Consider the following 15,524-nt stretch of genomic DNA (forward strand, 5'->3'; position numbering starts at 1 on the left):
AAATAAAAAGACAGCGGGATCTGAACTGAAGACAACGCAACATGTCACATCTTGCAGCCTCAAATAAGAGAAAATGTAGGGACACTCCATACCGGCAGGGGGCAGACTGCAGCAAACAATGCAACGCAAACCTGCAGGAGGAAAGCAAGACGGAAGTAAGATTAATATCAACAACCTGAGTTACAACTCAGGCAAAACTTTACGGTCGTTAAATCTGATACACTTTATAAAGTTATTACACCCGTTACAAATGCCGTAATAACAACCGATGTGTTATGGAGGGAATATTTTCTTGCGCGTCGTGGAAGTGGTTCGTGTTTGAGCTCAAACTCGGTGGCTAATTTAGCCACTTGGAGCAGCTAAGTTAGCTAACTTTTTGTCAGCTGACTACAGTGACTTCATTTTGGCACGCTCAGAAGCAAACAGCAGTCTAATATGCTTAGTTATTGCGTAGTGCTTTGTTTGAACAAGATTTCGGCTGGAGCTGGATTGTCTGCTAGCTGCCGTTGACACGTCCCCCCCCCCCCTTTTTTTTTTTTTAATGTGGCGCTGGTAGAGCTCGGTTCGCAATGCTCCTGCAGCTGCTCCCACCTGTCAACTAGCTGGCTCCTCTCCTCCTGTCTCCCGTCAGCCTTTGCCCAATGGCTCACTGCGGCTCCTCCGAGCCTAGCGCAAAGGTCCAGGCACCACGTCCGGACAGCATCATACCGCCGCAGGGGAGCGTAGACCAGAGTATGAAGCCGGTACTGTTCGAGATCTTCGGTGAGATCTGGACCGTCCAGTCGCGGCTCGGCCAGGGAGTCTCGGCCTCGGTGTACCGGGTCAGCTCAGGCAGAGCCACCACCGCCGCTGTCAAGGAGTTCCAGGCCGACACTCAGGGAGGAGATTACGGGTATCACAAGGAGAGATCCGTGCTGGAAGACATCCAGGGACACAAAAACATCGGTAAAAGCATTATTCTACTCAGTATTAACACATGAAACATTAGACCTGTGAGCACGAAGCAAGCAACGAATCTTCTCGGGCTGCTTCCTGCCGCCAAACAGAAAGTCAGTCAACATCAGCAGAATGCTGCAGACATGGAAATTACTTAATGTAAGCTTCCCTGTAACAGAAAGCTTTCTTGGCAGTGTCAGTGACACTGACTGCTCTTTTCAAACCCTTGTGCGTTGTTTCTTTTAAACAGAGCAAAAGCCAAATCCCACTGAAAATCTGTAAATTTTACAGAAACTTCTTTGTCGTCAGTGGTGGTAGAATATTCTGCAAGACCATTTACAGAAAATTATGGTCTGCTTTTTAATTCTGCATAAACCACAAAAAGACCTAATCTCAGTGAAACACCAGGCCTTAAAATGTGTAACAGTGTCACGAAAACAATCATGTCGTTATTTAAAGACAGTACGGAGTATAACGTGTGCAGACAGTTCAGCAGAGGTCTTGATTCATTTCATGTGAAACATACTTTTGTACATCATGAGGGTCATATTACTCTGATGCTGTCATATCATATATAATGTCATTATACTGAAGTGAAGGGTATTGTCTAGAAGAGGGTCGCATTTACGTTTACCAAAATGTGATATAAATGCAGCAGTTTAGGCCGAGCTGTTTGTAATCACAGATTTGTTCTCTTGCCAGTGACCCTGTACGGGGTATTCACCAACCACAGCTGTATGGGCGTTGCCACCCGCTGTCTTCTGCTGGAGCTGTTGGATGTCAGTGTCTCCGAGCTGCTGGTGAGAGGCAGCAGTGGTACCCAGGGTGGTAGGTAAGTCAAATGATATCGCTACTTCTCATGCAGTATAATTCAGACTGTGGCGGGTTGCAGGCAGCTGTTTCTATTATTTAGCCTACCCTTATTGATATAAAATGGGACATAATAAATAACTGTCAGTATAAAATGCAGTGTGTTTCAACAGCACCACGACGTGCAGCCTCCAAAAGTTGAATCAATGCTCCAAAATCTGATTGTTCTAACCTTCATGAAGGGAGGATTTATTGCATGGTGTTGTCTTAGACTGCATTAGGTTCATCTAGGTGGCCTGAATAAACTGGCAACTGCGTGCATGTAGCCATGCGATGCATTGTGTGCTACAAGTAGCTTAATGCTAGAAGGTTTGTCTCCCACACAGATAATGACTGCTTCAATTCCCATTATGTGAACTGCACGCTCATGTGTAGCATTGACAGATATTTTTCACTCCTGTGTTCAGATTTGAAAGAAAAAAGTAAAATCATCACACAGTGGGGACCCATGTCAGTATTCTTCATACATTGGACCAGGTTTTCAATATTCAAGTATTTCAGGTATTTGGTATTTGCTGCAAAATGTCAGGGAGCAGTCAGACCCTTGTATAATAGTACTGTATATGGTTCATGTTGTCATGATCTAATGAGCGATGATGTCTGCACTCACTGTATTTAGGAAAGCTCGAGCCTTCTGTATAGCTTGTATGATATTTTTTGGCAGACCCCAGCAGGGTCACTCCATGTGGCTTGTCCAGCACTGTGCCAGAGACATCCTGGAGGCTCTCGCCTTCCTGCACAAGGAGGGCTATGTCCACGCTGACCTCAAGCCACGTAACATTCTCTGGAGCGCTGATGACGAGTGCTTCAAGCTTATCGACTTCGGCCTCAGCTTCAAAGAGGGAAACCAGGTGGGTGAGTCTGGAGAATTTGACGTTCAGTGGAAGAGGCACTGGGATAACTGAGTATTATGTCTCTATGTCTCTCGCTGTCTTACCTCCTCCAGGATGTCAAGTACATCCAGACAGACGGGTATCGCGCTCCAGAGGCTGAGCTTCAGAACAGCCTCGCTCAGGCCGGGGTGGAGGTGGACGGGGACTCAGGCTGCACATCCGCTGTAGACCTGTGGAGCCTTGGCATCATCCTGTTGGAGATGTTCTCAGGAATCAAACTCAAAGACACCGTCCGCTCACAGGAGTGGAAGGTATGACAAAGCTCTTCACAGGGTCGATTGATGATATTAATTTAATGGAATAGCACAACATATGGAATAACAATATATAAAACAAGAAACCAGAATAAACTGACACTGTAGGACTTATTCATGGTATAAAGGAAGTTTTTAGGAGTTTCACAAGTTTGGAAACAGCTGTTATCAGTCAGGAAAAGTCTAATAGAGCAGAGCCTTTATCTGTTTTCAACCCCTTTAGGATAACAGTGCTGCCATTGTCGACCATTTCTTCGCCAGCAACAGTCTTTTGTGTCCCGCCATCCCTGTCTATCACCTCAGAGACCTTATCAAAAGGTAAGTTCTCATACATATAAGTTTGAATTCAGTCTAATCCACATTACTCGGATATGACAGTTATGTCATGTACTATACTAGGTATTGCAGTATTTATTAAGCAGAGGAATGCTGCCTGCAGTTTCACTGTCTATTGCAGGGGTTCTCAAACTTGGTACTGGACATCAAGGTCAGATGTCCGGAAAGATTAGCACTAACAAAATAATATTTAATCAATTAATCAACGTCACATCTGTTCTGATTGGGCCAACATCAAAGGCTGACTAGGCTCAGACAGTTAGTCCATATTTATTTCTGACATATTCTGACAGCTACAGTTACACTAGTTATTGTGTTCTAGAGAAAAGGAAACACATTCTGTGTGTGGAGCTCATAGAAAACTCTCTGCTGTAACATTAAAGTCTGAACTCAGCAGCAACGACAATGTAATGTCACCATGACAACGACGTCAAGAACAGGGAAATAAGCCACATTAAAACCACATTCATCTGGGGACAAGGTCTCTGTGAATGATCTCCAGCTACACTGAATATTCATTGTCATTAACCATTTATTGATCAATAGAAAATTGATTTTAAATGTTCATAATGTATTGTAGCCTATTCCTAACATGAAGTATGGCAGGGGTCCTCATCTACATCTACATTTGTCCAAGGGCCAGCTAGAATTTCTCTGAGCACACACTCAGGGGCTGGACTTTCAAATGGAAAAATATGTGTATATTTGGGTCTAATTAGCCTATTATTGTTTAATATTTTCACTTTGTTGCAAAATGAATGTTATTTTTATCCTGTATCAGTGTGAACAGACATGGAAAATCCATAATAACTAGATACTGAACTACAAAATGCTCTCAGACGTCCATCAAGGAGGAGTCAGTACAAAAACTGATCTCCTGATCTAAACCAAAAACTCCTCTTCAGGATCCCAGGAAACAAACAAATGAACAAAAAAGCTCAGTCTGAGACTCAATTCCAAGGAAAACAAACCCACGTGACGCCTGTTGCACCTAATAGACAAGCTTTGTGATTCTTTGTGAGTATCCATTTACGAAGAGTGTTTGAAATATGAATTATGGACTTTTTGACTCATTGCCAGGGGTTGGCAAGCTGATCAGTAATCACTCTCAGGGTAGATTGGACCTCTTGCCCTGGTGAGATGTTAGATGTGCGCATTATCTGAATCCATTAATATTCATTGGGCTGGATGGGAAGCTTTGGCAGAGTGGATGTGACCTGTGGGCCATCAGTTGACAATATAAGATGGATCTTGACTTTTACAAACCCTGGTCTGTTGTCACTGAGCTGTATCGGTCTTTTGTTACTTTGTGTCTGCAGCATGCTTCTCAACAACCCAAAGCAAAGATGCACAGCTGAAACTGCCCTGCTGAGCCCTTTCTTCAGTATTCCCTTTGGTATGTGTCAATATTTGAGGCCTCCACCAAGATGAACACATCTCTCAGTGTACCATATTTACCTGTTTGTGTGTGTGTGTGTGTCTGCGCGCGCGGGTGTATCAGCTCCTCACATTGAGGACCTGGTTCTGCTGCCCTCTCCTGTTCTCCGTCTGCTCAACCTGATTGATGACAGCCATCTGCACAATGATGAAGAGTATGAAGGTATAGCATCATGTTTGTCACTTTCCAGTGCTAAACAGTTGAATGGCCTGCAGTGCTTGAACTGGTTTCCTGTTTCTTATGAGTGTACAGATGTTAAAGTAAATATCATTGTTTCTCCCAGACATCCTGGATGACATGAAAGAGGAGTGCCAGAAGTATGGCTCAGTGGTTTCGTTGCTCATCCCCAAGGAGAACCCAGGGAAAGGACAGGTTAGAGTCTATAAACTCCAGCTCTGTAAACCAGGACTCTTCAAAAATGTTTTAGTCATAGAAAACCTCCACTGTGTTTCACATGGGCAGACTTCATTGGGTGGTAGCACACCAAACTTTATCAACGAAAATTATGACTAAATATTGTCGTCAACGAACCTTTATCACGTGACAAAAATGAGACGCTACGTAAATGCTGGTCATGTGACGATAACTATAGTTAAATATATAATGCAATATTGTTGACGAATAAAAAACAAGACTAAATGTGGTTTATAAAATAGAAATAGTCTCTTCATTTTCGTTGACTAAAACGAGACGACATGAAATGTTTTAACGTTTTTTGGCTCGTTTAGTCGTGTTGTTATTATTATTTTGCAGTATTTCTGTTTCCTGTGTCTCACTTCAGGGGCTGCATCAGGTCGCACTGCGCAGTCGCAGGCGACGTCACTTCCTCAATCCCCATTTGCAGTGTTATTTAGAAGATGCAGCTGCGGTAGGTTAGCGTTAATGACAGACAGCTGACACAGAGAACGGGACCAATGGCCGGCCAGCCAGCTTTGCTTGGTAAAGTAAATATGTTGTAAGTTCAAAGCAGAGCATCTTCCATGTCTGGAATGGATGTATTCTTAAGTCTATAATTGTGAAATGGGTTTGGCTAAAAGAAAATTTTGGTTTCGTCTGTAGCCTACTACTAGGTACTTCTACTATATTGACTGGGTTACATAGAATTGCATTGCTAAAAAGAGACTAAAATACAATTTTCATGGACTAAAACTAGACTATGTCATCCGTTAAAACTAGATGAAAATAGTCACGGATAATTCTGACTAAAATAAGACTAAAATGCCCAGACTTTTAGTTGACTGAAACTCGACTAGACTAAAAAGAGTATGAACGTGAAACAGGCTGCCAAAAACAACACTAGTCCTATGAAATAATTGGTGTAAAATAGGAGGAAAAGGTGCCAGTGTAGTTTCTGTTGAAGTGGAATATGAAGATACAGATTATTTTAGCAGCTGTATTCAGTGGAGTTATTGGCTTCAGTAGTAGAAGTACCCTCACTGCACTGATCCAGTGTTATCTGCTTGACTCATGCAGTAACTCACATGGTGCAGCTGCATTGTGCTCCAGCTTTGTCACTGATGCTGGACATGATGCACTGCTATTCACTTTCTAATGAATATTATTGACTTAAAATTTCCATTTAATGACACATTTCATTTGTTGGTGATGATGTCTCAACATATATACAGTTGTAGTTTTTGGTGAGTGAGAGACAGAGGAGAGAAAGCGAGATATGAGACAGAGACAACTTTCCTGCTGCTAAAACACACCATTCAGGAAAGACACACAGATGTGAGATGATATGCAACGCTGCCATCAGAGTCGGTGCTGTCACACATAGTTTGTTTGGTTAAAAGGGAACCTGGAGCGTTTTCCCGATTAGTGTGGCTCATCCTGCCTGGTATGAACGCTGTGAATCGAAAATTGGTGCAGACTGAACAACCTGACTGAGACTGCTTGAAAAAGCGGGCCTCAGTTTGCTTCTAAGCAAACTCAGAAGCATTAAGGTGCTGTATAATCTTCTGTCAGGCACCAGAATTTGATTTTCCAACATGGGTCGTGATGTTGCAGGATGACAATCACAAAACCACTCTCATTAAAACCTGAACCAAAAAATGTTGTCTTCAGTAGCCACACCAATGTGGGAAAATATGCTCCATAAACACAGATAGTATTTCACTGAAATTTCTCCATTTGTCTGCTGCATTGAAATCTTTCAGGACACGTGGACCAGCACCAGCTGAAAACTTTCATTGTTCACATTGATTGAAAATGAAATGTAGGTCAAGCTGACAGAAGCATATAATTCAACAACACTGGACTGAATTACATTTTTTTATTGAACTGAAATGCAGCAATGTATCATTGCTTTCACATGGTCCAGACCAAATGAACTACAGGTGTGAATACACCCTAAGACACATACATTACAGCCACAAAATATCTGCTAACTCATGTAAATGCTTGTTAAACTCGAAAAGTCAATATACAGCTGAGTCCAGTGGACTTTGATTTAGAATAAAACTAGGGTAAGACCAGTGTGCCACAGCCACATCCAGTGAACGTTTGAGCTCATACACACATTCAGTCACTCCCCCACTAATTCATCCACATATCCTTTTTGTGCCCACCAGGTGTTTGTAGAGTATGCCAACTCCAGTGACTCCAAAGAGGCTCAGAGGCTGCTGACGGGCCGCACCTTTGACGGGAAGTTTGTTGTAGCCACCTTCTACCCTCTCAGCGCCTATAAAAGAGGTTACTTGTACCAGACTGTGCAGTGAAGTCCTTAAGTTCAGTTTACACCCCTGCACTGTTTGCATGAAAAAAAAGAACTGCATAGGGCACCACAGTGGAGAAACACCTACAGCCAACACAGACACGAGTGGTTACCCTGCAGGTTGAGTTCAAATGATTCAGTTATTAGTGAGTGTAGTCAAAAGTTCTGCATGTTATCCATGTGAGTGTGAATTGAACTAGGCTGCGTGGGGCGTACAGTAACACCTTGTGTCTGCTGCCTCCAGTCTGTGCACTATTCTTATCAGTGCACATCCATGTAGTGCTTCAAGGCGACCTGCTTCCATCTCATACATTGACTCTGGACTAAAGGTCCATGGTCTGGGTACAGCAGTTCCTGTTTTAGCTTCCATTTCACCGTCATTCATAAATAGAGATGACTACATTAAGAACGTGTGATTAGGACAAGAAAATCTCCGATGAGGGTTGCTCAAGCAAAAGCCTTCATCAAATGAGGCTGTAAAGTTTGAGAATCTTTGCTCTGCGATACTAAATAGTTCTACAGATCTAATTAGCTACAAATTATCAGTGAAATACTCAATGTCATCAGTGGAGGCAGAGATGTGATTAGAAACATGTAGCAGGAAATCTCTGATGAAATTTCAAATCCTGATGACAAACAAAACCCCTCTCAACTTTCCTGTGGTGAAATGAGTGTCCTGTCCTGTAGTTAAATTAGTAATAATAATTGTATTTTTCTGTCCTATTTATATTTCTTATGGTGAACATTTAATGTAAGGAAATGGTGAGGTACAAGGGTATACACAGGTACAGAATGGTTTGCAGTAGTGACCGCTTTACCAGCTGCTAGTTATCCCCGCTGCCCCCCTCCTCTCTCTCTCTCTCTCTCTCTCTCTCTCTCTCTCTCTCTGTCTCTCTGTCTCTCTCTCTCTCTCTCTCTCTCTCTCTCTCTCTCTCTCTCTCTCTCTGTGCCCTCTCCTATTTTGACTGCAACTCTTAAAGGGCACACAAATAAGTAAATACAAGTACGCAAAGTTAGAGCAATTGACATATGAATACAATCAGTATTATCCAAAACCTTTTTCCAGCTCAAAAATGAGCTAATGAACAAAAATAGCAGTTTAGTGGTAATAAATGTCTAAGTGCGTTTTGATTTGACCTTGTTATCATGGTGTAATATGAATTAGAGTGTAGAGCCAAAGTGCTGAGCGGTATATTGCTGTTCAATAGAAAATGCAGATACACAGTAGCCAGCGTACACATAAGCAGTAGTCTAAAGCCACTGTGTGTGTGTGTGTGTGTGTGTTTGTGTGTGTGTGTGTGTGTGTGTGTGGGGGGGGGGGGGGGGGGGGGGGGGGGGGGGGGATCTTTAGATACAAATTTAAATATCATATAAGGTTGCTTGTATAAAACCGAGACAAACCTGGTAGAAATTGGTGCAGTCTGTGTTTTGTTGGACATCTACAGATCTGACACACAGTGGCTTTAAAGATTGTGCAGTACTGATGCAAGGTGGAGTGGCTACTGTGCTCACTAGACAGATACAGTGTAATGTCATACAATCCTCTGGTGCTTCAGTAGTGTGCATGAACCAGTGGATTGATGGGTAGACTGCAAGGCCCACATCAGCAAGGCGGCTGATGTAGAACTGTTTCACCCTTACATGTCAACATTTTGAGTTTTAGGAATCAGTAATGTGACAGAAATATCATACACATGCACAGTGGTGCAGTCTTGAAACAGTGATTTCTTGAACCAATAATATCATGTTGTTTTGGTGTGTTGTAATGATTATATTAGGACAGTTTAACTAATAGAGTCCAGGAAGAAGCATGGTAGTGTTGGATAGCAGTGACAGAGACTAAGCAAGCTTGGCATTTTTGCAGTGGAATGTACTTTATGTTGTAGAACCAGAGATTCTTTTGTTCTCTTGCTTCCACTTCATGATAACAGTGGCTATGTAGTACCCAACAAGCTCACTCTGTCATACTGAACCTCTAGATGATTTCTACACAAGTGCCCTATGACACTGAAGCTAGCTAACTAACCAAAATGCTGCTATAACAACAAGTTGTGCTACCATTCCTTATGTAGCCCAAGCCGTTACAGATGCCTTAGAGAATAATGCCCTTCCAGCAGATGTAGTCCCACCCTGGAACAGAATCAGATTGTTAGAAACCACAAAAATGGAGCAGTGATCTGTTTCAGTTCCTTCAAAGAGCTGCTCTTTGCTAATTTTTCACTGTATTCTTCTTAGAGCCAGACTATGTAACTTTCACTGAACAGCGGCCATTGTAGCCACAAGTGAAAATGATGGTGTTATGCTAATGTTGGTATTAGCTACAGTAAATGCTAAACTGATGGAATTAGCAAAGTGCTAAACTGCTAAATACTAGCAATGCTAAACTAAAACTAAACTAAACTAGCATAAACAACTGTTTAGCATTTAGCAGTACTATTTAGCATTTAGCTAAAATGCAGAGTAATTGTAACAGGCACACAAGTGAAGAAGAGTCATAAAATCAGCAAACTGACTCAGTTAATGTGCATTCTAGAGCCATTTCTACTTTCAGTTTGCTAGCATCAGCTAACATTAGCCACCATCAGATACTGGACATACATGACCAAGTTAATATGTAGCAGCAAACCCAGAGTGTATTGACTTGAGCAAGGGTTCATTTTTTGGATTCAACTTTGTATTTATAAGAGGAAGAATGAGTTACTTTTGGCTAAAAGTCCATAGTCTTGCTTCCAAGTCTGCCGTGTGAAGAGCTGCAACTGCTTCACTTGTGTTTCAGAGCACAAATATAAAGCCCTGCTCCATCTAAATGGGTAATGTGATTTAAATATGTGAAAGAAACTCCTCTGTTTGAGACCTATTTTTTGTTAAATAATGTCTTCCTCCTTCCTCTATTGGAAAATGTGTTTCAATTCTGCAATGAAAAATCTAAAATCCTAGGGTTGGAGGAGAAATTGAAGTTTTGTCGTATGTAAAGTTCTACAAAAAAAAAACAAAAAAAACAAACAAACATATTTTTCTACAAACTTTATTTGTGTGTGCCTGAAATGTGAATTGCCAAGTTTTCCCTTGAGAGCATCACGGCCTAAAAACCTTGGTTTGAAACTTGAATTGGGCTCCAACCACTGGATTATGCAGTACTTTTGAATTAGCAGTCTGTGGTACCCTAAGATGATGGTCAGCACACTCAGTGACTTGTAACCAGTGATCCTCAAATAACAATCCCAGGTTAAGAACTAAAGAACAATTCTTCCACAATTCCCATAGTCTCTCAAGGAGCTGGTGAGGAAAAGTTGTCTTTGATGATGTCAAGACCATTGGTCTTTGATTTTCCTTGATATATTTAGACCATCTTCTGGATATTAGTGACCAGGTCAGTGAGTAAACTCACCACAGGTTGACTGTACCATATCTAAATAAGGAGTATGGACCTTCTATTGTGTGGCTTACAAAGCGCTTTAAGGAGAGTTTAGACACTGTGAAGACGTGTTTGTGTTTTATGATGCATGACAAATGAGTGTGGAAGTGTCAGTTGTGTTGAGATATCGTGCCAGTGTAGACTTGAATAATTGGATGCTCTGTGTTAGTGAGTGTGTGTATTATCAAATGCAACAAAGGTCTTCATCCGGAATGGACCCGGGGACGTTGCAGTTATATGTGTTTTAACCAAGTGGTCACCAGGACACCCCCTCGTTGCTCATGTTGGGTTCAGTTCCAAGTGAGATATCCTCGTCTTCATTAAAGTTGCTAACTGGCAATTTCCACAAAATAAAAAAATTAAATAAATTGACCTTTCCTCAGTTGAAACCAGTACAAAGACAATATATTTAATGTTTGACCTCATCACTGATTTTTTTTTGGGACAGGAACAACTAAAGACTGGGAAAGTTGTGGAATGCTCCAAAAACACCTTTTTGGAGCATTCCACAGGTAAACAGGTTCATTGGTAACTGTTGCTAGCTGTTTAATTGACCTTTTATACAGAGTCCCACCTTTTTTGGAATCGGGGGTTGCTGATAGAAATTACACAAATGATATTTTCCATCATTTGTGTCCATCTCGTTAATATTGAGTGCGTGGTGTTCACACCTAAACTGAAACTTCACTTCTAAAGCTCAGTCCTGCCTCGTCTCTTAAGTTTACAAGTGGCTGGGGACGTCTCACTCCTCGTTCATAATGGCTTATAGTCATCATAAATCCCTCCTGGAGGCCTGAACGCCAAGCCACAAACAGAGAAGCACAGAGGCAAAGTGCAGAGAGGTCAGAACATGTAACCAAATCAGATTTTAAGGTCACGCCGCAGACTTTAGTGACATGACCACTGAATCCTCCATTTAAAGCCACGCTGCCATTGTGAAATGCACTGCAACGTGATCAGTTTATGACTGCTTCATTGGTTCGTTTGTCATCTTGTATCATGTGCTGGAGGGTGGTACTGATCTTGGATCAGTTACTTGTACAAGTGTAAATTAATGTTAGCATTAGGTTATTGGTTGTGTGTGGAGTTGTGGTTCCTACTGTTTGTAGTTTACATAGAAAAGGTTTTTACTGATGGCGGCAGCTTAGAGCTATGATGTGACTGACCTGCCTTATGGATGAATAAGATTGATGACATGTTGATTTAGTTTTTGACAATGTTTGTTGCTTGCAGGTGTGAGTCTGGTGCTGCTGGGACTTGGTCAATGCAGCTTTGCCCTACGAGCATTAATAGTCTAGATAACCTGCTGCCGCAGAGCTGTGAGCAGCTGCAGTGGAAACCTAAATATTTAACAGTGTTTAAGTATTAGACTTAAATATGTATTGAGGCTACTGTTGACCTGAATTATATAATATCAAGCTGTTTGCTGCACGCTGATCCTATGAGCTCAGTTCAGTTGAATCCTGAAAGCATCTTCTTGCTGGCTGAGGTCTAGGACGTGCAAAAGCAGCTGTTTTTGTTTGTTTACGCAATGATTATCACTTTCAGTATATTATTATTTTGTGGTTGTGGAATTTATCTTTTTTTAGCTAGTTTTTCACTCTTAGTGAAGAGACTATAATGTTTTTGTTCCACATGAAGCGTGCGCTCTGCAGGTGGAAAACGCTGCCTGTATGAAGCCGTGTGCAGGTGAAAGCGAGAACACCCTCTTAATGTGATATTGATGCACTAGTTAATTTTATCTCAGTCAGGGTGATGCTGTGTACATGTGGTCAATGCCCACTGCCACAGTTAACCATTAAGAGACACGATCCAGTTTGTCCCAGCATCATCGGACAAAAGATTCCAAAGTCTCACCACGATCCGGCATTATGCATCATTTTCTAACAGCTGGTGACAGTATGCGAACTAAGGCTGCAACTAACAGTTCTTTTTCTCATCGGTTCATTGTTTGTTAGATGAATCGTTGGCCGTTGCATTTGGTAGACCGCAATATTGATGATGAGCACACAGTGTTGGTCAGAGGCACCAGGGTGAAGAGCTGAGTCAGAGGCCTTTAAGGGCTCTGTCTCACTTGTTGAGTGAACCTGAGCCAAAAGTGTTTTTTTTCCCCAGTCATTACGTTATACTGAGTTGAGAGTGTGTTGAAGCCGTCTTGCCTCGATCCTGTCTGAGGCCTGTGTCCTGTCGGGATTTAGTGGCTCTGCATGAAGCTTGGGGCACTGAGTGGACTCCTCCATCCCTGTCTTCATCTTCCTCTCTGTGGCTCTGACTCACACAAGCATCTTTAGTGCTTGCTCTTAGGTGATTTTTACCCGTCTTTCCATCTGTGTGAATTCAATTCTGTTCATGTGTGTGGACACTAAAGGGAAGTCTGTGCTTACAGGAAATGACAGTAAAATCCAAACAGGCTTCGGCAAATGCAGCGATTTAATTTTTTCTGTTGACGTTATGTCACTCAATTTCAGGGTGTTTAAGTCTTAACATTTCAAACATTTCTGACCGCTATTTGGGTCTGCCATTAAGCTAAAGCACAGCTTTATGTCAGTTTATCTGCCATTTTCTGTCATCTCAGATGTCATTTTCTCTCTTTCTTCTTGCCGTTGCTGCTCAGAGAGGCTCCTTTGTGCACTGACAGGGATTCAGGGGCTGCTCTCATTACATGGCTGAAACCTGATATCTAGGCCTGACTTTGATAGGGTCTCAGCACATTTGTGCATTTGTCTAGATTGTTTGGACCAGGTGTTTGTGTGTACGTATGTTCGTGTGTGCTTGTGTAGAGGATGAGGTAGCAGTAACGAGTTAGCATTTTTGGAGGCATCGTTTGTAAGATGTAAGACCTGTCTACCTGTGTGCATGGTATGTCTGTGAAACATAGAAGTGTGTCAGGCTATTTTCCTGTGTGTGTGTGTGTGTGTGTGTGTGTGTGTGTGTGTGTGTGTGTGTGTGTGTGTGTGTGTGTGTGTGTGTGTGTGTGTCTGTAGTGTTATAGCAGAAGCGCTGTACGCCTGTTTGCTTGCAAAAGGCAATCTCCAATCCTTGTAAATCATCAGGTCGGTGTGAGAAAGAGTCAGTTTGGAACTTCAGTGTGAATATGCAAGAGTGCAGTCACCCATTTATACTGTGATGTCTGTGGTTTCCATTCCTGTGAACAAAGCACACATTATTTAAGGAGAATCTCGAAATTCTTTACAGCACAGAAGATAAAAGATGAAGTCATATCCAGAACAGATCAAACAGTAAGAAAAATGAGTCAAGTGCTTCATTCTGCTCAACACAGAACTCTAATTAAGAGGGATTTCAAGTCAGTAAGACTTCATGTTGATGGAATTAATTAACTAAAAGTGAAGAACAGTCACACTACAACAGTGATTTTACCTTCATATATACATCATATATTTGAGCTGTCCTTAATGTGATACATATTGACAAAGAATCCAAGGAGGGTTGAATCAAGGGCAGGCTGGAAAGGGACATAGTTGTAGAAACTTGGAAAGCTTTTGCCCCTCAGTCGAGGGGCTTCTTCAGGTCTGAGTGGTGGGGAGTCCCACCACTTGGGTCGTTGGTGTGGTTGTTACACAGCCAGGAGCACCATCGCCCTTGATTCAGCCCTCCTCGGATAACCACGACCTGGATGACTGAGAGTCTTCAGACATATTGGCGAAATGTTTACCGGGCTGCAAAAGAGCTGTGTGAATACATGACACCATTTTGATGAGCCCCAGCCTAAAGAACTAAGAACACTAATTTAAGCCCAAATCTGATCTTACTAGGAATGTGTGATCAGGTTTGGGAATGGATGTTGAGCTACACAAGCTCCGAAGGCCTAGAAACACCAAATCATGACCGAACTATCAGACAGCCAAAACCAAAAACATTTGGTCAGGAGGGAGAAGTTGCACATCGATTGTTATTATCGTTTTGAGCCTGAACAACTCAAAAATGTCAAGTACTCAGTGTAATATATTTTTAAACGTTAAAAGACAATCCTTATGACAATTGTTGCCTTTTTTGGTCTTCCTTTTGGTTTTCTATGAGCCAGGGTGGTCAAGAAGTTGAGCAGTTTGTTCAATAATGAGTGAAAGTTGGATTTGGACTTGATGATATGTGTGATATTTGAAGAAGTAGGATGATTGATTTGGCCAGATCAGTTGTTTTTCAGTGAAACATTAAAGCATAAAGAGTTAACGTTAATTTGTGTTCCCAGATGATCCATCCTCGGTGAGTAGTCCTGCTTCAGGAAATGTCACACAGGTCAAACCGAACTGAAAGTGTACGATTTTCTTTGAAACCTTCTTCTTAATCAAAGCACAATGTGAGAAGGACACTGTATGCAAGACACATGCAACATGTATGAACCTGTGTGAGTTAGTCCATGCTCTATAGCCTTCCAGATGAGCGTGAATCATGGCACTCATGCTGTTGTTTGAGTATCTCATAATAAAAATGATGCTTGACTTGAACCAATGTTTGTCTGGTGTTTTTGGGGCTCAGGGAGTGATTGATTGATGGGTGTAATGATGGACAGAAAGCACCATAGAGACCTTTTCAAGGAATTTAAAGGTATATTTGGAGACATCCATAATGTAGATAAGAGCAGTTTAATGATCACTAATCATATCAAATAATAATCCATGGTGCTCTGAAATGTGTTTATGTGGATGTT

General features: G+C 41.8%; 1 protein-coding gene across 1 annotated transcript; it reads left to right on the top strand.

The window, feature by feature from the left end:
• The first annotated feature begins 120 nt into the window (after positions 1-120).
• On the top strand, positions 121-7,522 carry uhmk1 (U2AF homology motif (UHM) kinase 1). Its single transcript, XM_070960753.1, has 9 exons — positions 121-945; positions 1,639-1,768; positions 2,471-2,657; positions 2,753-2,950; positions 3,177-3,271; positions 4,609-4,685; positions 4,791-4,889; positions 5,011-5,099; positions 7,301-7,522. Exons 1-9 carry the CDS (start codon positions 642-644, stop codon positions 7,445-7,447), a joined length of 1,326 nt encoding a protein of 441 aa, XP_070816854.1. The 5' UTR covers positions 121-641; the 3' UTR covers positions 7,448-7,522.
• Positions 7,523-15,524: the final 8,002 nt, after the last annotated feature.

Source organism: Chaetodon trifascialis, chromosome 4 (assembly GCF_039877785.1).
Source record: "Chaetodon trifascialis isolate fChaTrf1 chromosome 4, fChaTrf1.hap1, whole genome shotgun sequence".
Lineage (NCBI taxonomy): Eukaryota > Metazoa > Chordata > Actinopteri > Chaetodontiformes > Chaetodontidae > Chaetodon > Chaetodon trifascialis.